Here is a 25,426-nt window from a genome sequence, read left to right on the forward strand (position 1 = left end):
TTACAAGTGCATTCAACTAAGGAATTGTTGTTCGGTGAATAAAAATTAGTATACACCAAGAGGTGGAGCATCTAAATAAACTGGACGGATGATTATAAAAAGACATCTAATCCAGAAAAATTAACAAAGGAAGACCTTTTGCATTTCTGTAATCGATTAACTACTATTATTTTATCGTAATGCATATCCAATATGCAATACAAAAGAGTAAAATACAAATGCGCATGGGAATTAATTTCATATTTAAAAAATAATGAGATGTTATCGGGTTATACTGAGATATCAGATAACGTGTTTTTTCGGCCTCCGTCTAGAAATTCTGATGTTTCATTCGTCTAAATCGTCTGGAAACTAGCATTTCCCTGCCTAGGCAAGAAAACCGAAACAGGAATTTTAATGAAAGATTTTAGGTTGGCAGCACACGTCTTAGTAATAACAGAGAGGACGACGATGGTTTTGAATATTTGAGGAATTGACTGACTTTGGTCGTGACCATGTCGTGACTGTCGCTTCTTGGATCCTTTATGTTGCCAATGAAAGAAAAATAAATTCCCCATTCGCTAATTTTTTAACAAAAATTATTATATTTTGCTTTAAATAAATTGTCGGGCGAAAAACTTTTGTGTATTACACGGCAATAGAAAATGATTTGCAAGTGCTCGCACTAGTGCGCCTCGGCTGGCGCCTCTGCTCCACAAACCGTGCTTGCACTCACAAAATAGCATTTTCTAGCCTTGTGATACAAATAACTATTTTGGACCTTTCATTCAAGATGGCGGCTCGCGCTCACCGCCCCCAAGGCCCCGAGGTCGAAAACTTGTATTTTTGATCAGGGTCCCTACTCAAACAACATACTTCAAAATCATTCTACTACCCCACTTAGTTTGGAACTACGCGGTAAGAAGGTTTCACACTATGGAAAAATTGTAAAAATGTGTCAATTTTATTCTGACAGTTCCCGTTTTTTTGCAACCAACTGTACCTAATTGAAATATTGTTTTTTTTAGTTTCACAGGGAATGCTTACGCCGATTTAAATTATTTTTAAACTGTTTTTTGTAGATTGTAAATTCTGTCATTATTTTGTTAAAAACTGATAATGATCAATGGATATTCTTGTAACAACAAAAGGCAAAAAATTAATAAAAGGTACCTAGGTACCTAGGGGTACCTAGGGTACCTAGGTACTATTAAAGGGTACCTAGGTACCCTTTAATAGTGTTGTGAATATTTACTGTTAATACTTGTACAATTATTCTTTCTTGGTATTTAGTCTGAAAAAAAATTTACAGGACGCTGTGGATAATAGTAGATTTTTAAATTTGGCGCAAATAAATGTTTTTCTTTCAGGGAGTACTATGACGTCATGTCAATAAAGGTGGTTTTGGCAACTCAAGCGAAGTGTCGCTTCTCTGTATTCTCTGGTTTGACACAGGGGTAGGGCACTCTAATAGACGACCTTGAATCAAGCTTAATATTTTTCGGCCACTACAGATGGCGCTCAGATCAGAAAAAAATTAAAACGTTTGCTACTACCAACACAATTTAGCAATTCCCATGGTTGGTCATCCTGGTTAAATCCCCAATCCGAGGCACTTTCCTAGTAATTCCCAGAATAGTGTTACAACGCGTGACGTAATTTAGTGGATAGTGGAAAAAGTTGATTTTGTGTTTTTGTGTTTAATTTTTAAGTACTTTTGGACAATTTATAAAAAAATGAAGCCGTGTTGTGTACCCGGATGTGAAAATATTCCAAGTCGCAGGTAGGCTGTAAAAATTAAATTTTTAAACTTTGATAATAATCAATCAATGTTTTTCGAAAAATCTTTTATTGTTATATTTTATTTATAGATATTTCATACCAAGAGAAATACGAATTCAAAAAATTTGGATTGAAAGAATCCAAAATCCAAAACTTCTAGGCTTGGAGCCAAAATATGTCGGTAAAAGTTTTGTTGTGTGCGAAAAACATTTTTCATCGATTTGCAAAGATGCAAGAGGACGTTTGTTAAAGAATGCTCTACCTACAATAAATCTACCAGGTATTATCATGTTTGTCCTGATTAATTATTTTTGACCCTTTTTTACTGAGAAACAATAACGACGAATTCGCAACGTCTAGTCTACACATGGTAAACTTTATCAAGCTGCAAAAATTGTTAATTTGGAATCACATTTGACATGATTATAGTATTTTTTTTTACATTTAGAGGTCATAAGTAAAGTAAAAATTTTTATAGCAAATGAAAAAGTCATTATTGTTGTATAGCAAGAGGAAATCTATGTGTTACTAGTCATTATCCTTTCCCAGTAAAAAAAAATTCTACCAGATAGGTCGTAGGTGTGTTTGACTCCCAAAAATTCAAAAAATTTATATTATGTTTGTTTCTCAGGCTTTAAGGAATCTTCCGGGACAGAAGACTGCTTCAGTCACCCTCAGGAAGAATATAAATATGTTACACCTGAAAAAATAAAAGGTAGGTCTGTTTTTATGTGATAGTCAGGCGCGAATCTACCAGAAAATTTGTTCTAAACGAAAAAAAAAATTTGTAAAACTTCAATTTGTCATTCATACAATAACATTTGAATGTTCAGCAATTTATGATTCGAAAAAAAAATATGGAATAAAAACATAGGTATAGGAAACGAAAAGTCCGTAACATGTAGACAATAAGTAGACATAAATAAAAGTAAAACTCTTTCACACCCTCAACATGGCGTATTTTAAACGGAACACAAAGAAAATCAGTGTATAAAATATCTGCTCAAACAGTACAGATTTGTACATTTTAAGCACACAATAATTCGATAATAGTATATTATGATGCGCTTTTAACGTCGCAAGTGCTTTAAAGACCCTTAAAAGTCTTAAAAAGTATGTTATACGCTATTTTTTATTATACTTGCACTACAATCTGAAAATTATAACAAAAAAAGTAAATTGAAATACCTTTTCCGAAGTAATCTGTGTCATTAATTGTTGAGATAGAAATGGTCAATTGTTGTTGTTTCGTTCTCCTGTATATTTGTTAAAAATTGTATATAAATGTGTAGGTATTTATATCGCACCTCCACCCGGCGGCACGGCAATTTTGCCGGAGTACATACACTATTACGGATATTACTATCAAGTAATAATTTATTATTATTATTATTTAAAATGTAGGTGAATTTGAAAAAACGGGAAACGACATATTTCATAATGTAAATTTGGTTTTAAAATGTTTGTCAATTAATTGTCTACTTGACAGTACCTATCAAACGATTTTTAAACAAATAATGTCATTGAATTATTTATGTATAAACTGACGTACCGTCAAATAATTGTAATCTATTTCTAAAAAGCCATTTTCAAACTATGACAAACATGAAAAGAAACATGTCGGTTTTTTAACATTTCCCGTTTTTTTTTTTAATTGAAATACGTACAATGCCTGGCAATAAAAACTAGACATCACTTTTGTGTTACGTCAAAATCCAAATGTGTAATTAATGTTTTTTTGACACTGACATTTAAATGATGGCTTTTTCTTTGCCGGCCATTGTATATGTAGAAACGCCTTGTTTTATGCATTCGCTTTGTTCATATATCAATTTTTGTATTCTTACTTGTTTTATAATAAATATTGTAACATTTTAACCTTGTTTTGAATTACCACCCTAAAATTTTTTTGGAACCAGTGCGTAGTACAGGATTCAATTTTGCCGCCTTAGCACGATTACAGGTCTCCAATCAACTTTTTACCGACTCCCGGTAAAACTTTTTTTCGGCCACTATAGATGGCGCTGAAACTTGTTACCAGTTTTAACTGAGAGAGTGGCCAATCTATTCTCTTCTTTATCTAGGGTTTGACACTGTGGTTTGACAGTCAACATGTATATGTCATACCTGTCATACGACGGCACTTAACCTAAAAGTTTGAAGTCTCTACTATTGTTCCAAACATTTAAATATACTTTAAAAATGTTTGATAAATCTGAAATGGACCAGGTTTTACTGGCCACAGGAGGATATGACCACACTATAAAATTATGGCATACTCATTCAGGAATATGTTACAGAACTATGCAACATTCAGAATCAGTAAAATTTTTAAATTTGTTTTGCAATAATAAAAATAATATTTTTAGCAAGTGAATGCATTAGAAATAACTCCTGATAAGCAGCTTCTGGCAGCTGCAAGTTATCAGCACATTTATATGTATGACTTAAATTCAAATAACCCGAATGCAATTGTAAACTATGATGGTACAACAAAGAATGTGACTGATGTAGGATTCCAAATAGATGGAAGGTGGATGTATTCTGGTGGTGAAGATTGTAGAGTGAGATTGTGGGATTTAAAATCTAAAGGCACACAATGTCCAAAGATTTTTGAAGTGCAAGCTCCTGTTACCTGTGTGTGTTTACACCCTAATCAGGTAGAATTATTTGTTGGTGATCAAAGCGGAATTATATATAGATGGGATTTAAAAACTGACCATAATGAACAACTGGTAAAATTATATACCTAATTACATTTTTTAATGTTATTTACATTTTAAATTTAGATTCCTGAAAGTGATGCTATGATTCTGGATATTGCAATTGATCCCCTTGGTACACATATGGCTGCTGTGAACAACAAAGGGCGATGCTACATTTGGAGCTTGAAGTCTGGTAAAATAGATGAACCCACAAAAATGAATCCAAAACATAAATTTGATGCCCACAAAAGGCATGCATTAAAGTGCGAATTTAGCCCTGACTCGCGGTAAGTTAAGTAAACTGGAAGTAAAACTATATTAAAATAGCTTTATGACATATTATTAGTTAGAAAATTTTGTAGGTATTTAGTAACAACATCGGCGGATCAAACGGCGAAAATTTGGAACACAGGTGATTTTTCCTTGCGCCAAGAGTTAAAACAAGAGAATCAGAGATGGGTCTGGGACGCTGCTTTTAGTTCTGATTCACAGTATGTTTTCACAGGTGGGTAATTCAGAGCATCTTTAAAAGCAACAAGTTTTCAAAAATATTGTGAATTTCAGCTTCATCTGATTGTTGTGCAAAAATATGGAACATTGAAACAGGCGTCATGGAGAAAGAATATGCAGGACATCAAAAAGCTGTTACAGCCTTAGCATTCAGAGACTGTGCAGTTTGAATCCTTTCCTGTGTCTACCAGATAAAGAAATTTTTGATTTTTTTTCTTTTGTACTTTAATATATTGTTTAATTGGTACATAAAATATTATAAGTACTTAGACAATACCGAAAAATAATATGTAAATTAAAATTATATCACAATTAGCGAATTAGTGATTCGGCAATTTTTTACTGCTAAAAAATTTAGAAAGGTTTTCCTTCATATTTATGATTACACGTTAGTTTCATTTATTTATAAAAAGTTACATAAGGTCATGATAAAACAACACTGATGTTTTCAGAAACCTTGAAAATATTCTTCACAGGTGACAACTGCCTGTTCTGCAATTTTACTCGTCAGTTTACGCTAAAGGCAAATGAAAATACCACAATGACGGTTTCATTCAGTGAAAATACTATCTACAATAAATACAAGATCGATTCATTTTATGCTCTATTTTACTTCTCTGAGAAGAAAAAAATGACTAAAAGTACTTATCAGTCTCTAAATAGTTAATTAAGTAAAACTAAACGAACCAACTTAAGCCGTTCTCATAAATTAGCTGGTCTAATAGCCCCAATCCCGTGACTTAATCAAGTTTTATTGATCTATCTACAAAGAATTGACAAGAAAACGCATTCTTGAGAGTGCAGCTTAATAATAAACTGTACAGCAAATTTAAAGGTAAATTAAGAAAAAATAGTAAAGGCGCATGCGCGAGATCGTAAGCACTTTGTAAAAATTTAGATTTAGAATACTGTTGCGTACCTTTAAATTTTAAATACAGTTTTACACTAAATGGCACTAACCCCGTGTATTAAATTGACTCCATTACTTATGATAAAAGCACATTCATACAATTTTTGTTACACTAGTTTCAAAAGAAAAATATTTTTCTAACTTATGAGGTGGCCATATGCATTGGCATCTTAAAGCATATTTTTTTTATGTTAGACCAATGGAAGATTCTCAACTTCACCCATTTCAGTGCACGTCTCGTCATCCATCACGTAACTAACAATAAACTTGAGAAAAACTTGCACACCTTCGGAACTAGCAATCAGCATTATTTGAGTTATAGCGGCAGGCGGTAAAAATGGGTTATGTGCAGGAAGAACAGTTGCAGATGGTGGCTGAAGTTTTAATTTGCATCCCTACAAATTTAAAATAAGTAAAATTCACATGATAAGGAGTAGAAATTACCTTAGGTACAACAGCCTGGAACAGGTAATTACTTAAAGGCAATTCATTTTTACTTATGGTGGTTACAACAAAAACATGCACATCATTTTTAGGTCTATCTTTTGCACAATGCAGGGTAATTGTGATTCCATTTCTGTCATTCAATATTGTGAGAGGTGGGACTGTACTAGGCTTGACATCTTCTAATTTAATGAAGATGTCATTTAACTTAATTTCTGGGTTTTTTGCTGGCACTTCATTTAAATTGGTTTTTGTTTGGTTTTCATTTTTGACTTCACATATGGCATTTTCATCAGCTTCCAATAATTTTTCATCAGCAATGTCAACTAGACAATCATCACTGGAATTTTCAATTGAGTTAACTTTTGGTTCATCTTTTGGCTTACTTATTAAATAATTCAAATCTAAATTGAGAGACTCATTAACAGAAGCATCTTTATTTGAGGTACACTGAAGTGTTTTCACTTCTGATGATTTTGAAAGGAGATTCATTGGAGTTTTATCTTGACTCCTAAAAAATTCAATACCATTAAAAGTAACAGCACAATTAAATCAAAAACAACTTATTAAAAGTGCCTTGTCTTGGACATGGAAGATTTTCTTTAAATAGATGTTCACTCAACACATCCAGATCTTCCAAAGCCTTAAATTTACTTGTTTCATTTTCTGTTTTATCTACAACCATTTACTTTACAAATGTAAAAATGTAAATATATTCAACATACCACAAGGTAATATTGAGACTGGTTGTAAAATATCTGAATCAGGAATGTTAGAAGTATTAAAAATATCACATAGAACATCAATTTCACTTTTGTCTTTGGTTTCTGTACTTTGGCACTTAGCGCCATCGTTAGAAGGATTTACAGAACTGTCAAAATCCAGCAATGGATTGCTATGGTCATCTGACGTGTCAGTTTTCTGTATAATAATTTTGTTAAATTTACTAAAAACTTGAGTCAACTCATCACTAGCTTGCAGAACATCACCTAAAGTGCAAGAGCATAACTTATAAATCGTGAAGCTAAACATAACATAAATTGCCCTACCTAATATTTCTTCATTTTGTTGAGTTTCTGTGGCTAATTTCATCAAGTTAGGCCTCAAACGTTCACAACTTTGATGAAGTTCTCGAATTAAATCCAATTCATCTGCAGAGGAAATGCCTGGCTTGTATGAATCCAGCATCTCGTTTAATAATCGGACATTGTTTTGTACAGATTCTAACTCAGATACACGTCTACTTTTCAGCTCTGCTCTTTTATCATCCTATAAGTATTGAGTATTAAATGGAAAGTTAAAATTGTTTCATTACTGCTACCTCTTTAACCATGCTTTTGATGAGCCAATTGGCTGCCTGAATGTCTTCAGGGTCTTTACTTTGTAACAACTTTTGTAAAATTTTTGATTTTTCTTCATCTTGGAATACTGAGTTTGCTACTTTTTTTCTTGCAATATTTGGATTTTGTACTGTAATATTTGGATTGGGAATTTCTTTAATCACTCCTTGCTTGCGAAGCATATCATATGCTTCTTTAATTTTACTTTCTTTAGGATAATCAAGGGTCCAAATATACATCAATTGCAAAACCTTCTGTTTAACCAACAAAGGTGTGTGAGAACCTAAATATTTAGGTGATACTAATTTGATCATCTCATTTAAAAAACGAAACTTCCCAACTTCTGATTGAAACTGTGATCCACACTTGCTCATGCAAGTATCGAGAACGTTTAATGTTTGTAACAATTCTTTTTCATTACCTGAGGGAAGTCTGCTTGCTATTACCTTAACCCCGATGTGTGCACCATCCTTTTCTTTATTTACTAACGTGCAAAATGCTTCAACAGCAGCGATATCAATGTTTTGGTTTTGAGAACTGGTGGCTTTCACTGTAATTACAGAATACCAAGATTTAGATCTTAATTCATCTAGTTTAAGGTCACTTACGCAAAAGGGCTTCGAGACTAGTTTGGGTCACTAAATCCATTTTTTTTTTGTCAATTTTAAATTATTATGTTAACCATATTATTTTCATGTCGCTTAAATGTCAAATATCTGTCAAATTTCCAGTAAAGGAAAATTTCCCCATTTTCCTAGTCATTGTTACCACATTTGATCATTTTTAACACTAACTTGGGATGACGACGAGCAAATTGTCTACCGGGCGTGGAGGGTGACTATAAATAATTGTAACTTTTTTTCATAGGTTGGTAGTAATACCACAGAATAGAAACAATTGATTCTATTCTGTGGTAATACTATTGTTGGTTATTCTGATGTTCAATGTGATAGTTGACATAAACATAGGCGTACTCGCCTATTTGACACAATTAACAAAAAACAAATTATAAAAATGCCTCGAAAAACAAGGAATCTTTTAACCGCTAAATTAAAGCGAGCGCTCATTAAGTGCTTCGAAGAATTTAAAAAACACGATGAACTACGACCAAAACGACTGTCAACAGTTTTATTTCATAACCCCACGTTTTTCTGACACTTCCAAACACTAAAAACAAAAGTTGGCGACGTTGTCGGTTGTATTTACGAGGTAGAATGCAGTGTTTGTGGATTTTTGATTTTGAAACAAATTATAAGAACAACTTTTCTAAATAATTTATTTTTTGTAAACGTTCTCGTTAATGAGTTAAAATAGTTTTGAAATTTTCCAAAAATTTCGCTATCCGCCACTGGAGACCAGAGTGACTATACAGTGAGGTTTTTTTTTAGACTGGCCATAGGGTTTTACATGCTAATTTTTCAACCCCCTGTTAACTTTTGTTCCGATGAAAATATTCAAACCATTTTTGGAATAAAGTTGGAAGATTTTTTAAACTATCGGATAGATTACAATTCAATATCCCAAACTGTCGAAAAAGTTGTGAAAAAAATATTTTCAGGGCGCCGAAATAATAGTACGTCGAGCGGCCGCCAGAGTTGCGCCATTGTCGGCTCAACTCAACCATGGCCAACTGTATTAAAACGCTAAGCGCTTATTATGGCCGTCCCACTCGATGATTTCTCCGTAAGAAAAATTGTTCTTGACATTTAAAAAAATCGTACGTACAGTAGAGACTTCAAGTGACGATTATTTGAATTAAAAGACAACGGATGACAGAAACGTCTTTTTTTTTCTGTAATTCGTTATGTCCTAGTCTTGGTTATGTCCATGTTAAATGTTTATAAGTAAATAAATTAACTGCAAGTGTTAATTGCATGCAGTAACAAAATAATAAAAATATTAATAAAGAAAAAATATTAACCCACTTCTGATCAATTAATATTGAGCTTTTCACTTCTCTGTCAGGATCTAGTGAAACTCAAACTTCAAATAAAGTGTAAGGGGTATCGGAGAAAATGCAATCAAAGACTTGTTTCCTTAACAAACTTTAATTCTGAACTGTCCTACATACACAAAAATCTCCCACTTTATAGGCGGGCCATCACAAACTTGAGACCCTTCGTTGGGGTCGATCTCATGCAAAAAAAAAACTAATTAAGACAGCTGCAGTTACCTAATCCTAAGAATGCACCAAAGTCCGCAACATCTGGACAATAATTCATAATCTACCAACTAGCATAAAATAAAGTTCGGTTCCTTTACACCCTCAACGTGGTGTAAATGAAGCAGAACGACACATATAGAAAAAAGCGGGGTAGCTAATTCGGGGTCAAACGCCGGGGTCATGCAGCTGTGTTATTTTTTTTTCTTAATTTTAAAAAATATTGTAACAATAGTAAAAGTGTTTACCGGTTTCAGTATAGTAAGCCTTGGTTTACATTCACAAAAGTTGGATGGTAGGTGAGTCATAACTGTACTAGTACAGTTATGCTGTAGGGTAATATTGCCATAGTGACATCTCAACAACAATCAACAAATGAAGAAAATATCTAACTTTATTCATTTATTAATTCAAACAGACGGAACTAAAAACAAAAAACGATAATTACTTAAATAGACGGAACTCTGCCATAGTAAAAATGAACTGCACTTCATAGCATGGGGCATCGGGTAGTACCTACGTCCATAATGATGAGGGGCAGAGGGGCTATATTTCTTCGACTCTATAAACAAAAAGATAAATACGCTACGGAACTAACACTACGAGCACTTACCAGTTCATGAAAATACGCCAACATGACTCTCATTTACACTTGTAACCTTATTTAGATCCTGCCCTTGTTTGAGTGTCTCTATGATTTCAGATTAGTACCTCCTGCCTTTCGATTTTTCCGGTATTAAGCTATTTAAAGCTTGTTCTTCTTCATTTAAGACGTTTTCCGGTAAAACACTATCATTCAAACTCATTTTGCGAAATGTCTGTTTGTATAAACAACCAAATGTAACTATGACACTCGAACATATCATGCAAACGCGATCAACTCAATCTATTTTAAGACGAGTGTTGGGATTTAATTGTTTTAAATTCTCTTCGGCTTATTCTGAAACCGGTAAACTATTGAACAAACCGCGGATGTTATGAATCATAACAACCTTAGATGTCTTAAAATCCTCGCTCTACGAGCTCGGATTTCAAACCGACATCTGCGGTAGTTATGATAGTCATAACATCGCTAGGTATGTTAATAGCTAAAAATAAGAAACATATAATAGGTAAGGTGTTGTGTCAATAGCTTAAAAACCATAAAAAAAAAAACGAACTTCAATTGCTTCAAAATATCAGACATAGCCTCAAATTGTTTTAATTCCAATTTAGTATTTTTCTGAATACATTGTGTTGTTGGATAATGTGACTCGTGTCAGCATTAGAATAAGTGAGCACATCAAAAAGATTGTCACCTATGAAAAAAATTCAACAAGACAATAGTAGGTATCTAAATTTCCTAGAATGGAACAAAATTTTCATGGTTGCAGAGGATAACCCAAATGGACTTAATAAATACAAAGATTCGCCGACCCAGCTAGCAAATAAGTTACCAGGAGCCAACAAGTCGTTTACCAAAAAGAAACATTCAGTTTAAAGGAAAATGCATATGGGAGGAACACACAGGATGAGATCCTAAATTTGTAATAAAAGCTTTAAAAATGTATCGACACGTTTATTTACCTTTAAATGTACACTTCTATGAAAATAAAAAGATTTTTCAGTATTAAAATGGTGTTTGGAAATAGCGACCTACGGTTATAACGACCGAATTTCACCGGGTCCCTTCCACGTCGTTATAAACGATATATACTGTATATGGTTTGGATAATACCAAATCTGAAACCATTGGTGAAAGACCTTGCACAGCCAACAAAACGCTCTGCTATGTTATCCACGGGTTATCAACTAGATACACAATTGCTGCAGGGTACTTCTTCCATTCAACATTAACAACGGCACAATTTTCACAGATTATGGTTTCATTGTTCTTTAGCTTGTTACTGACAATCATGCATCAAATGTGGCTTAATTTAAAAATCTTTGCAGCGGAACGTTAAAAAATCATATTGACCTTTTTTTCCACTATTTCTAAGTTTTGATTAGGTACACTAGGTGCGTTCGGATACTACCTCGGAGATGCAAGCACAAATTTAATAGACTTGAACAGAAAAAAGGAGAGGAGAGAGGGTGGGCGTAGGTAGCCGGGGAAAGTACCCCGGAGCCCCGCCGCACCACAAAGGAAAAAGAAACCAAGCCGACCGTAAAAGGTACCTGATAGGCCTGTTAGGTGAAAAGGGAAAGGCAAAAAAAAAAAAAAATAGACTTGAACAGCTGATTGGAGATCAATCTGAAATAAACGAACGAAAATAGTGTAGGTAATTGTTCACTTTAGCTCCCGGTCGAATTTTCGTGTTTTTTCTGGCAGACACCCTTAGGGCGTCCTCCCACATCGTTTCCCACCACTCAAACCTTGTGCAAATGCCCTTGTTTTTCTCTCTTGTTCCACATACCCACGATATACATAAGAAGTCTTCTTTCTATCATGCACATACCACATAAACATATTCAGATATAACCCTACTATTGTGACAGGCGCCAAAATCTCAACATCCTCGGTCGAAATACTCCTAGCAAATCGAGCTTCCTCTAATGACTCTGATGTCTAATATCCGAACGATTTAGATTTACCGTCGTCTGCGCTGATCGTAATATCGTTATTATCGGCGCGGACGACGAGATTTACATCAATTTGCTCATTTTACAATAACCGAACGATTTTGACGTAAATCAGCATAAAAATGATATAAACGAACGCAGCTACTGTCAATACTGTCATTGTGACGAATTTCGTTTTCAAATCAGTTCCTAATGTTAATTTAGGGGGCGCCACTGTACGTACGCTCCCGGGCCTACTCGACGGGAACACTTTTTCAAACCAAGTGGGACGGCCATAATAAGCGCCTAGCGTTTTGATACAGTTGGCAATGGCTCAACCAAAGCCAGTCGATTAATAAAGTACCAATTCAATTCAATTCAACTTCATTTATTTCCTTGCTTATTTATTACATTTCATTCGTTCTTAGGGCTATGGCAAATTTTTACAAGGGGGCGCTGCTGAGGCTTAAGGCCTTTTCAGCGCTGGGATTATTCTAATTAAAGTCCATTCGTTTTAATAAACAATTGTCAATGTCAAAAATTCTTATAAGACCGGACTGTACCACCCCAGACTTCCCAGAATGTCGTATTTATGGACCGGATGTATATTGGTTTTTACACTAGACATTTATTGAGGTTATGTATATGTTGCACTTTGACGTTTTTCTATCGCAATTACACAAATCACAATAATAATGTCATATCCAGCGACTCGTACGCAAGTACCTACAGAAAAATGATATTTGTTAAGACCTTGCACATCAAAAGCAATGTTATGATGTTTAATGATTCTTAAAAGTGAGTTGCGTCTTCAAACTTAGCAAGAAGAAATGAAGGTTTGTACGGAATATTTACTTGAAATCCAATAAATCGGGAAATGTGAACGGTTAAATAAAATGTGGATTGAAAGATAAAAGACAAAAACTAGTTTAATATTAGAAAAATGAAAAAACTAGGAAATAGGTTACTTCAAAAATATGAGCAGCTTTCTCGCAAATTTCTTTCATCGACATTCATGGTTTTTCCGTCTCCAATTCTTTGCAGTATCGAACTACTGCCATCTTTTCACGTTGAAGAAGCGACTGACCTGTACCCCTTTTACGTGAAGCCATTCTTCAACTTTAAATTCTTCGCCAATTTTGAATTTTATATTAAACAAGTCTTGCGCATGTCAAAAGGACGAAATTTGGCTGACACTCAGAGATGCCAAGATTGATTTATGAAATAACTAGGGTTGACATTTTGGCAAGTCTACCACCTTGACAACATTTTGACAATTGTTTATTAAAACGAATGGACTTTACAATGTTATACTTAATGTTAGACAATGATATGGTTATAATACAATAATGATACAATAGAACGGAGAAAAAAAAAAACAAAGCTGAATACAATGGAAGTTAAATAACGTTTGATGGTAACAGTGAACTTATGCTAGGTGAAACAAAAACTTATATACTAGGTGAGGCAGATGGGGCTGGGCGTCCTTGAGGTTCCTGTGGGTGGATGGTTCTGCTACTGGATTGTTCTTTTTATCTTCTGGGTCCTGTTGTTCAGTATCTGGAATGGGGAAAGAAGAGCAGAAAGAGAACAAGGGGGGTTAGAAGGGCTTACCGGGGTAGATGTAGATAAAGTACCGACACGATTTGACGTTTATATAAATGGCAACCGTAACGATTTTTTTGCTACAAGAGGCGCTGATATCGCTATTGTGACTGGCTTTGGCATGGATTTATTAGTAATATATTACTAATTATTACTAATAAATTACTAATTATTACTAATAAATCCATGGGCTTTGGTGAACAAATGTTCACCAAAGCCAGTCAAAATAGCGATATCAGCGCCTCTTGTAGCGAAAATATCGTTACGGTTGCCTTTTATGTAAACTTCAAATCGTGTCGGTACTTTATTAATCGACTGGCTTTGGGCTCAACCAGCACCTGACGATCTCCACTTTTGGACGCTTTCGGCGCGCTAAAAAATATGTTTTTCACAACTTTTTCGACAGTTTGGGATATTGAATTGTAATCTATCCGATAGTTTGAAAAATCTTCCAACTTTGCTCCAAAAATGGTTTGAATATTTTCATCAGAACAAAAGTTAACAGGGGGTTGAAAAATTAGCATGTAAAACCCTATGGCCAGTCTTAAAAAAAACTCACTGTATAACGTGCGATCAAATAAAAAAAAAAAAGAGTTACCTGGATTGTGCTATTCTGATGCTTTGATTGGTTCAAACCACCATTTTCGCCTACTCTAATTTTTTTTTTATTTGATCGCACGGTATATAGATACTATCCATTTACTAAACTCCCGCACTGTCAAAGTGTTTGCAAGTTGCCGCACTGCCGTTCTGAGACTAGTAATTTTTACTTTAACGTTGGCGCAAAAATTTGAAATTTCAAATTTGAAGTTTAATAAATTCGCTTTCTTTCATTCAAAGTATTACCACAGTATTACTTACACGAAAGGCTGAATCCTGAACCCTGTTAACGGCTAGAGAGAAGCAGGGTATTGTTAATTATTGTTTGGAAAGAAGAGAATTAACTCCTTTAACATAACCAAACTTTTTCTGTTGACATTTTTATAACTAGATTTTGTATACAGGCAACTGAAAAGGTATGTCACCAATCACCATAGGTACACTCAAAAAAAAAAAAAAAAAATTGACACTGACGGTGCGGGAGTTTAATAAACGGATAGTATGTATAAATGTGCCGTTATAACTTTTTATCTGCTCCGCCCACTAAAATTGACCAATCAGAATCAAAGCCAGATTCAATCTGTACAACTTTTCATCACATTTGCCACGTAAAAAAGTTAAGGTTAGAATTTTGCTGTCAAGTCCACAATTATTGTTTTAGGTTCTAAAAAATAAAATGTCATTAAGACAATTCGAATGTCAGAAATTTTTACTGTGTAAATCAGATCGTCTTAACAACCTATAATTGATTTCATATAAATGTTCATCAAGTGAGCTGTGCATTTGTAAAAGCACCTTTAATTTAGTTACATTACAAAAGTCACATTTATGAAGGTCATGTCCAATAAATCTTTACTTGGTAAAAATACAAAGACAAAAACAAATAAGAATTACTTTAATTTAATCAGTAAAAAGACGTAACATTGCTTTTGAAATCAGCAATGTTAAAATGGACAAAAACTGAAAAATTCGTCAAATCGGATTCGCGCAGAGCAAGCAACTTTGAAAGTCAAAGTCACTAGCTTTAGCTTTATTACCAACAGAAAATCAGATTTTCATGGCTTGCTTAGATGCACAGTTATATGAAATTGAGTATATTTGATTGGTAACTAAGAAAATTAAATGGGCGGGGCAGATAAAATGTTAAGTTGTCATTAGTATCGTGCCTTCAAAAATAACTATATTTAGAGTAGGCGTTGACGACGTTTTAATTTTGTTAACAGTGTAGATAATTTCGTAGGCAACCAATTATTCTCTGGAGTTATACAGGTTACATAGTAAGTTTTGTCCCAATTTCATATTAAAATTTTGACATTTGCATTCGTTCTCATTCCCGTTTTCAGATTGAGCTGTGTTTGTGATTTTACTCGTTTTATTCCTCGTTTGCGTACAAAAAATCAGTTCTTGTCGGAACTAAAACGAAATCTGCGTCAGTGTTTTACTGTTTTCCGACATTTTTGTGAACAATGGCACAACATAAAGTCTTCATGTCGATGGAGTTTGGCAGTATTCCCTTGCGTTATGTATGGAAGAGTTTGGCGAATTCCCAGACATTGCAGAATATACGCAGTTTCGACAAACTTTAAACATTTCCTTAAAGAATTTCCAAGAAAATGGATCTGTGGGACGAAAACCTGGAAGCGAGACAAGCAATGGAAGAAGCCCCAGGCACTTCAATTGAACATTTATCACAACAACTTGGTGTGTCTGTTGGTACCTGTCATTCAATTGTGAAAAATGATCTTCACCTATTTCCATACCGTCTCACATCTGTTCAAGAATTACATCCAGCTGATCTCCCCCAAAGATTAGAATATTGTCAATGGTTTCTGAATACTTTAGATGTTCACCTTGATAAAACCTTTTACACTGATGAAGCCTACTTCCATCTTAGTGGATATGTCAACTCTCAAAATACAAGAATGTGGAGTTCAGAAAATCCACATTTTTTCATTGAAACACCCCAGTACCCCCAGAAAGTAGGCGTTTGGGCTGCTATTAGCCAACGCAGAATTATTGGTCCAATCTTTTTTTAAGGTAACAATTGTAATAATGTTTTAGTAATTAAATAATAATCAATGTTTTTTAGGAAATATCAATGCTGCAAGATACAGAAATGAAATTTTGACTTCATTTTTAAATCAGCTACATGATGATTAGTTAGTTTATGGTTACTTTCAGCAGGATGGTGCTACAATAGATTTTTTGGTCAAATTTTACGACAATAGAATTATAAGCCGTAATACACCAAACAAGTGGCCCCCTAGATCATGTGATCTCACTCCTTGTGATTTCTTCTTGTGGCCACACAACAAAAATTCAATTTACACAACACCCATAAATGATTGGCAGAACTATGAAATAGGATAACACAGAAAATTAATGAAATTAATAATAATCCTATTGTTTTAGAAAATGTAACTAATGCAATTAGATGAAGGACTAGGTTGTGTTTACAAGAACAGGGTGCACATTTTCAACACTTACTGTAAATTATGTATAAAATTGTTATCTCCTATTGTGTGAGGTTATGTGCAATACTTAATTTACAGTTCTTATTAGTGTTCACAGCAATGTTAATGTTATGTTCTCTTTTATGGTTTAAAGAAATAAATGAATTGATACGACTAACTATTTGTCAATTTCCTTAAGGTGGGTACTTTCAGACTGTCTGTTTAGTTCCATGTTCAGTTTCAGTTTTCATTCAATATTCAATATAAATACTGAAACCGAATGGAGAATATGAACTAACCGTGTAACATCCCATTTACTTGTTCTCTTTATGTTAACAGTTACTTGACTCTAGAGCTTTTGAAATTTTGCGATCTTATTCGACTTTCCATCCGAATTTGGGGTATTTTTCTCCCGAAGATTAATTAAAATTTGCAGCAATGCCTCACAAAGATTTCGAAAGCTGAAACATCATCTTCCGTATATTGGCGAAAAGCCATTAGTTAGCAAATAATTTGTGATTGGAATAATGTTTGGATTATTTATTAACGTGAATTTCAATAATCTGAGATGAATGCACTACAAAAATTAAAAATATTTTCTAACCTAATTTTATTTCGTTAAATGTCAGACCAGACGATTCTTGTGTCATTTTCTACGTGGTAAAAATGTTGCAAACAATTGAACTTCCATAGGTTGCTCTAAATATAAATTTATTTGAAGGCACGTTATAATGTACTATTGCGGGCAAAAAAAGTGGGACATCAAATTTCTGTCAGTTTTGAAAAATTCGATGTAGTTCAAGCTTTATTGTCATTTTTTTTGACACTACCTATTCCAGCTGACAGTTTACAAATTTATTTTATACTCCTATTTTCCTTTTCCAAATGCCATCTTCTTTTGCTAAAGGTAGATTTTGATTGGAACTTTACATTAAATAAATATTCACTACGTGCTTACTTACAATCATTCCCTACAATCTACAATACTTAATGACAACGTCAATCAATTCAAAGTAGGGTTATAATTAGGTAAGGGTTATTTCACATTAAAAGTCAAGACAATGACGTTGATGTCCCACTTTTTTTGCCCGCAATAGTACTTATTTCTGTTACAGCCTGTATACATGATAAGATGCACAATAAAAGATAATATGTAATAATATAAATTCCTATAAACTATACGATTATAAGTATTCTATGAAATAAGCGACATGGTAAAAATGATCTTATATTTTTTACAATGCCCAAAATAATCAAAATATCGTCTGTTTAGTAATGTTATTCCACCAACTGGAATGTTTCGTGCTTTTTGCCTTAGAGTTTCTTCACAGTTATGGGTCAGGAGAACCTTTGCCGAATAAATTTGGCCAAGTGGTGAAACTGTAGAAATTTTTCTAGTGTGAATAAATCTACCATTTCGTTTCAATGGATTCAGTCTCCAATAGAATATTTCGCAGTTATATATTAGATAAAATTCCACCAAATCTTCGTCAAAACCGTATATTTCATGAGCGTCTTTATATATTGGGATTGAACTATGCCAGTGTTTAATAAGATCATTTATACTTCCTTTCCACGTACAATATTGTTTTACACATTTGTATTTTCTGTGATGACAATTTTTTTCATGAGTTCTCAATTCTGAAGTTAATAGCATGGATCTACAATTCCAACGGCATGGCAGAGGTACAATATTATGGAAAACTTCCAGATCCGTTGCTCTTGACCAGTTAACAATATCTTTACATGCACTACAAAATGAACTGTTACAATCTTCACATTTAACATGATTTAATGGACATATGTAAATTGGAGGAATCACATAACAACCGCAGTTGAAGCAGACTAATTTGGGGAATAAATTTCTGTTTAGTGCTTTCATTACAAGTTTTAGTTGGTCATCTGAAACTTGTTGCTGGTCTCCTTGGGATGAACCTGGTGTACTTTCTCGAAATTGTTTTTGACTTTCCATCTGGATTGTACTGGTTCTTAAAGTAAATAATTCGCCAACAATTTTTACATTTAAATGACATGTCACAATCAATTGTCTATATTTCTGTAGTTGTGCTAATATGTTAATTTCTTCATTAAGAATGTTCTTATATTCACTTATGAAATAATTTTCGTTACTTATCGTCGATTTCAAAATTATTTGGCATTTCAAAGTTTCACTAATATTACCAACACATTGCATCGATAACTTAAGTATATGTTCTGGTTTTGAAATTTGATATGTTATAAGAAATAAGTTGCTGTTGATGCGATATAAATATTTCCAATTTTTATTCCTCCACAGGTATATATTAAACACGGAGCATTTCAAAATGTGATCTGGATGTTCCTTGAGGCAATGGTGGTACAGCTGACATCCGTTTCCGCTGTACTCACATTTAAAACATGAATGTTTTATGTTTTTCTTGCATATTTTCTCATGTTCTTTCACGTCTGTATATTGAAGCAGCTCTTTGCAATCGTTGAAACGATTTATGCATGGAAATAAGTAATTTGATAAGTCTTGATCATGTGTCAAAATACCTTCTTCTTGATTGCAACGTCCACAAATAAGTTTGTTATTTCCTATCTTTATTTTTCCACATGACAAATAATTGTTGCAGATGGAACATATCAATTTTTCCAATGATTCTTCTGATAATATCTTATAAAATGGAGCCGTCATTTTGTGAGATGTATTGTAAAACTCCAAGCTGCTGCTGATAGCTAAATAGGCACCAGGTTAAAAAGTTAAGTTTATAGATACTTATTGTTTGAACTTACTTTCTGGATATTTCTTTCTCTTCATTTTATGCGAAACTAAAATAATAATGCACTGTGAACAATAAATAATTTATAACCTATAGGTATATGTTAGTTATAAATTATTGTATTTACGGTATCTTATCACGCAAGTTATTATCTGTATTGATTAAGCAGGTTTTTCACAATTGTTTCAAACATTTTACTCACAATTAAAGTTGAAATTACTAAAATTTCGTTAAATCTCGAAAGAATTTATCATGTAGAAAAAAAATACGGCGCACGGACAATAGACTACGAGTACGTCCACTGATAGCATGATAGAATGCAGTTTTTTAAATATCCTTAGATAACAAAATCCCCAAACCATAACATTGAAATATTAACAAAGTAATATCTATTCACTTTGATTGTGACCACAACGAAAAACATAGTAGGCGCTGTTTAGCTGTGTGCTGCATACGTTTTACACTAAATATTTGTGTGGTGTGAACATGATGTGAAAATGTCAGAATTGTCAAAACTTGACCATGGTAGTAAAGCAATGATTTTAATGTATTTATCAATATTAATAATGGAAATCAATATTTGAAGTAGGAGAAACTAAAAACGTCTGTCTGATTCTGTGATCACGTCTGTTGAAAAGTGGGGTTATATCCAGGTACAGATTATTTAACGTAAAAACTTCGAAATCACCTCATGCAATTCTCGATATTAATGAAGAACGGCAATAAGACAGAACTTTCAATTAGCATTGATTTTGTTTTGATTAATACAAGTATTTTCAGATAAAAACTAATCAGACAGAAAGTTCAAAAAAATGATTTCCCTACAGGGGATGAAAAGGCAGAAGGTATCGAACTACAACACTCACTAGCCAAAATGTACAACAAAAAAGCACAAATCGGTGATGTTCGTCTTTGTGAGTTGTTTTCCCGTAGGCTTCAATAAATGTCTCGAAACAAGTCAATATTAACCGTTTAGTCCCAACTTTGAGAAGACGACGTGGCATTTTCTTTTTGAATTGTAAAATTTTGCACCAAAACGCAATTTTATAGATATGCGCACAGTGTACGTCGAAAAACGTTTGCGCAAGTCGTTCTCCGTTCTGTCTTCTGTGAGCGTGACGTTTCTGTCAAAATGGCGCCTCCGAGAGTTGCCAACTGCGACTGGATTTAGTGTTATCTAAAATTCCCTATCAATAACCTAGCAACTGAAAAGTTACTAGGGAGTGGTCACAATCAAAATGAATAGATTATAGGTATCATAGATTGTGTTGGTAATATCTTCAAACATTCGCGCCACTGATTCTCATTGGTTGTTATGAAACTTTTTGTCATGTTTTTATGTCATGTTCCAACGAGAAAACCATTTTTTATTATACCTGAATGATAATCCCGGTTTTTGACACTAAAATGCGTGCGAAAAAGGCCCTTAAAACACTAAAGCTTTAAGGTAACAACAAATTCACCTATATTTTGAACAATGGTAAATACACAATTTATAATAGCAACGAAACAACAACAATTGATCATTTCTATATCAACGATTAATGACACAGATTACTTCGGAAAAAGTATTTCAATTTAATTTTTTTGTTATAATTTTCAGATTGTAGTGCAGGTATAATAAAAAATAGCGTATGATACACGTTTATAAGGGCCTTTAAAGCACTTGCGACGTTAAAAGCACTCCGCTACGCGTCGTGCTCTTAAACTCGTCTCGCGTGCTTTAAAGGCTTCCTTATAAACTTGTATCATAATATACTATTATTAATAAAAGATTACAAAAACCAAGACGTTTAAATTTGAAATGTATGCCAGCTGTCAGTAATGTCAATAAAACAAACCGAAATATAATCTGTTTCAAAATCAAAAATCCACCAACAGTGCATTCTACCTAGAAAATACAACCGACAACGTCGCCAACTTTTGTTTTTAGTGTGTCTGCAAGTGTCAGAAAAAAGTGGGGTTATGAAAGAAAACTGTTGGACAGTCGTTTTGGTCGTAATTCATCGTGTTTTTTATTCCCATTTTATTATTTCACTGAAAAAGTATGATTTGGTAGCTAAAACCTGTGTGTGCATAATAATAATAATTTTGTGTTTCGTAAATAAACTCAACAGTTCAATGTCAAATTTTGGCGGGAGGTTGAGCCAACCCAAAAAAATTAAACATTTTCTAGGGATTTCTTTTTTTCTGCCAACATAATTCAACAGGTGGTGGATTTTTGATTTTGAAACAGATTATAGGTACAATTCACAGTCTTGAAAATTTTATGTAAAATTTTTTATTGCCAACTGAAACAGTTATTGTTGCTCACCCTGTAGTTTGTTTGACGAGTTTGTGTGTAAATTGGGCCTTTTTTGGCACGCGTGGGCCATTTTAAAACGCGAGTGAAACGAGCGTTTTAAAGGCCCACGAGTGCCAAAAAAGGCCCACTTTACACACGAACGAGTTGAATACAACGTTTTTTTGTTCGACGAGCCCCTTAAAGGCTTCAAATCGCTTAAAACCGTTAAAATTAGCTTGACGTTTCGTTTTGACAAGTTGTGACATTTATCAGAATCCGTTCACATAGGAGAATATTCTCAAATTCTGACAGTGTCGAACAAAAAAATAAATTATATGACCTTTCAAATTTGAAACTGTCAGTGCTGTCAAGTGGTTTAACCATTTAGATTTGCGATTTTTCATCTTTAGAGCTTTGGTTTGCGTTTCTCTGGTTTTAAAAATTATTAATTTTGATCGTGTTGCTGTTTTGATCTCTTCCGTTGCGATTTTTTGTTGATTTTTTTAAATTTGTGAAGTGGGTGCGTGCCTCAAGAATCTACCATAATGAACACTTTAAGTGACATTACAATGATACAGAGGTAATTTTTGTTCATGCATTAAATATTAAATATTTATGAATCTCTTGTTTGTGTTTAGCCATTTCCGAAAAAAGCTGGATATTTTAATTTCATTAGCCGGCTTTTTTCGGAAATTCGAAAATGTATTGTGGGTTGCATTTTCAATTCTGTCGGGAACATTATCACTCGTGAAATACCCTGTATTAATAAAACCTAATATATTACTCCTACTATACTGAAGTTTTCTTTCGTCTTTCCTATGTGCAAACATGCAGAACAATAAATAAAACATCACGTGTAAACCTACTCTTTCCATTTTTTTAAATTTCGCGCCGGATCTATATGTTGTAGCGTAGAGTGAACTTTTTTAGTAACATTTATGTCAAGCAATCTATGAGTGGACAGAGTTTATACGGGATATACGGCACAGAACACATACTTTAATACCAATCCACTCGATACCACGAGTAGTCCAAATTATGTCGATTATTTTTCAAACTGGTCACGAATTATCAATTGTGCTTGGGAATGAATCCACGAGTGCGTTAGCACGAGTGAGATTCCCAAGCACAATTGAATGAGTGAAACTAGTTTGAAAAATAGTCTACATAATTTGGACTGCGAGTTGTATTCGGAGGACTATTCCATGAACCAACTTTGGCAATTTGGCAGCAAGTCGGAAGAAAAAATTAACGCAGAAATCGAAGAAAATGTTCCCAACAACACAAAAAAGACACGTGAGTCCATTTGGAAGCAATTCTCAAGGCTGCATTGATTTGTTAAAAATTATCGCTGGGATCACTAGTGGTATTACTGATACAATTTCCACGAGTGGGCATATTCGGTCCAATTTTTTGAAACCATGGTACTATCGCGGCCAAAATACTTTGGTCGTCAATGTGACATAAATGACATTCAATTGTAAAGCAAACTTTAGGATGTTTAACCTTATTTTTTACTACTGTCAAAATTATTTTAATCTATCAGTGTCATACGGGTGGGGTAAATCCCAGCTGCGGAGGCAGGGTTCAAAAGCAAAAGATCAACATGGTCACGGTTTAGACAACCTTCAGAAGCAAGTAAGACGATTCTATATTTATCAAAAACTGAAGGTGCCATATTTTTGACAAGAATAATTTGAAATTGTCATGTATATTGACATTAATACTTGATTTACATTTTAAGTGTCAAAAAGTGACGAACAAAGTATTTTGGCCGCGATAGTACCATTACGATCATAAAATTTTGGACATCAAACTTCTGTCACATTTAAAAAAATTACTCTAAACCATGCTTTATTAAAACTGTCACATGAAAGATGAAATTGTTGTCAATTTGACACCGGTTTAAAATATAATTTTTTTAATATTTTCTCGGTAAATCTGACATTCACATTTTCAAAATTGACACAATCAGAATTGAGGTTATTAATACATAAGGGTAGTTTTAAAATGTATGACAGCACGATGACATTAGTGTCCAAAATTTTTTGATCGCAATAGTACAATGAGGGACATGGAATCCCGGGCAGTCTGCTATTGTCATTTTAAAAAGTGTCAATGTAAATGCACCTTTACTGTCATTATGATTGATATTTTCAAAAAAACTGTCAAATTAACTTAAGCTTGCTTATGAGTAGCTAAGGTATGGTTTAGAAATTTTGACAACTGAATGACACATCTGCCCAGTTTTCCGTGTCCCCAATAGTAACAAAGGTGTAAAATTGTGTTTTTATTGGTCCATTTTTAACAAATGACAGTGAATGGAATAGTCACATTTACTTAATATTTGATGACCGTAAATTGATGCCCTTGCGAGGGGAGAAACTCGCCACCATTGTTTTACTGTAAACTGTAACGTGTCCTAATTAGTAGTATTGTACAATGGCCGCCAAAAAAAATTAGCCATCATTTAAATGTCAGTGTCAAAATAGCATTAATTACACATTTGGATTTTGACGTAACACAAAAGTGATGGTTAATTTTTTTTGCCGGCCATTGTACAGTTGCGGCCGTTGAAATCTCAGACAGGAAAGATTTAAACACTCTGTATAAATTCCGCAATTTGATTAGCGTAAACAGGATTTTCATCAAGGATTATAAAGTCAGCGTCAGTATTTGACATATTAGGTCAGAATCGCGCGTAACTTTTGAAATGCCGCAATTATCTGATTTGCAAAAATGTGTTTGACCGAGGGACGGTGTGAGTATAAGAGCCATTGCGAGAGAAATTAATGTGGATAATGTTTGAGTGACATTTTGAGAAACGTCACTTTCAATACCATTTACAAAGCTAAAAGTTTGGCGTTGTCAAAGTGTCTGAGTTTTCAACGGCCGCAACTGTACATAGTCCGGGTTGAAATCATTTTATTTTGCTTCAAAGGCGAGACTTTTTATGCACGGCTTCACCGTTATCACCTGTGGGTGACCTTGTCAGCTTGGGTTATCGGCGAGCGATCGCAACTTCTTGCGACGGTTCTTCACTGGGTAAACAAATTTCGCGATTGATAAATTTCAACGACTCCACTTGTTAATCAGAAAAATCAAAAGCTTGCTGAAGGGAAGGAGGAAGAGCCAGACGTCTTACCCCTCACCGGAGGGCGGTGAAATTGTCTAGCTTCCGTAGAAAGGGTTGGTCTTCCTCCTCCTTAATTTTCTCGATGGAATCGTTAAATTTGGAGTAAACGTCGAATACCGCCAACGAGGTGGAACGCCTAAATTGCGCGACCCGGTGAGGAACAGGGAAGTCTTGGTCATTTTGTTGAGTAGATCAGGTTATATTTTGTTGTGTT

General features: G+C 34.0%; 3 protein-coding genes and 3 long non-coding RNA genes across 9 annotated transcripts; 3 read left to right on the forward strand and 3 right to left on the reverse strand.

Moving 5' to 3' along the window:
• Window positions 1-1,456: 1,456 nt before the first annotated feature.
• LOC138125233 (uncharacterized) lies at window positions 1,457-3,256 on the forward strand. Its single transcript, XR_011157374.1, has 3 exons — window positions 1,457-1,762; window positions 1,851-2,041; window positions 2,393-3,256. It is a non-coding gene; the product is annotated as an uncharacterized lncRNA (long non-coding RNA).
• A 602-nt stretch (window positions 3,257-3,858) lies between these two features.
• On the forward strand, window positions 3,859-5,296 carry Lst8 (MTOR associated protein, LST8). The gene is made up of 5 exons (XM_069040440.1): window positions 3,859-4,083; window positions 4,131-4,496; window positions 4,551-4,753; window positions 4,829-4,971; window positions 5,031-5,296. The coding sequence occupies exons 1-5, from the start codon at window positions 3,964-3,966 to the stop codon at window positions 5,144-5,146; spliced, it is 948 nt and encodes a 315-aa protein (XP_068896541.1). The 5' UTR covers window positions 3,859-3,963; the 3' UTR covers window positions 5,147-5,296.
• Window positions 5,297-5,567: 271 nt separating this feature from the next.
• Window positions 5,568-8,833, reverse strand: Gga (ADP-ribosylation factor-binding protein Gga). 2 transcript variants are annotated; one of them, XM_069040407.1, is made up of 7 exons: window positions 8,279-8,833; window positions 7,652-8,220; window positions 7,380-7,599; window positions 7,056-7,319; window positions 6,894-7,005; window positions 6,331-6,841; window positions 5,568-6,281 (listed from the first exon to the last, which is right to left on the reverse strand). In XM_069040407.1, exons 1-7 carry the CDS (start codon window positions 8,316-8,318, stop codon window positions 6,078-6,080), a joined length of 1,920 nt encoding a protein of 639 aa, XP_068896508.1. In that variant the 5' UTR covers window positions 8,319-8,833; the 3' UTR covers window positions 5,568-6,077. The 2 variants fall into 2 exon arrangements, with proteins under 2 accessions (XP_068896508.1, XP_068896509.1); XM_069040408.1 differs by lacking the exon at window positions 8,279-8,833 and having other exon boundaries at window positions 7,652-7,953; window positions 8,117-8,220.
• A 1,376-nt stretch (window positions 8,834-10,209) lies between these two features.
• Window positions 10,210-12,719, reverse strand: LOC138125238 (uncharacterized). Its single transcript, XR_011157381.1, has 2 exons — window positions 10,445-12,719; window positions 10,210-10,393 (listed from the first exon to the last, which is right to left on the reverse strand). It is a non-coding gene; the product is annotated as an uncharacterized lncRNA (long non-coding RNA).
• A 2,989-nt stretch (window positions 12,720-15,708) lies between these two features.
• On the forward strand, window positions 15,709-17,204 carry LOC138125236 (uncharacterized). Of its 2 annotated transcripts, XR_011157379.1 has the most exons (3): window positions 15,727-15,854; window positions 15,921-16,614; window positions 16,667-17,204. It is a non-coding gene; the product is annotated as an uncharacterized lncRNA (long non-coding RNA). The 2 variants fall into 2 exon arrangements; XR_011157378.1 differs by having other exon boundaries at window positions 15,709-16,614.
• An 888-nt stretch (window positions 17,205-18,092) lies between these two features.
• LOC138125222 (uncharacterized) lies at window positions 18,093-20,111 on the reverse strand. Of its 2 annotated transcripts, XM_069040429.1 has the most exons (3): window positions 19,995-20,111; window positions 19,806-19,841; window positions 18,093-19,748 (listed from the first exon to the last, which is right to left on the reverse strand). In XM_069040429.1, exons 2-3 carry the CDS (start codon window positions 19,828-19,830, stop codon window positions 18,226-18,228), a joined length of 1,548 nt encoding a protein of 515 aa, XP_068896530.1. In that variant the 5' UTR covers window positions 19,831-19,841; window positions 19,995-20,111; the 3' UTR covers window positions 18,093-18,225. The 2 variants fall into 2 exon arrangements, with proteins under 2 accessions (XP_068896530.1, XP_068896529.1); XM_069040428.1 differs by having other exon boundaries at window positions 19,806-20,109.
• Window positions 20,112-25,426: the final 5,315 nt, after the last annotated feature.

This window comes from Tenebrio molitor, chromosome 3, assembly GCF_963966145.1.
Source record: "Tenebrio molitor chromosome 3, icTenMoli1.1, whole genome shotgun sequence".
Lineage (NCBI taxonomy): Eukaryota > Metazoa > Arthropoda > Insecta > Coleoptera > Tenebrionidae > Tenebrio > Tenebrio molitor.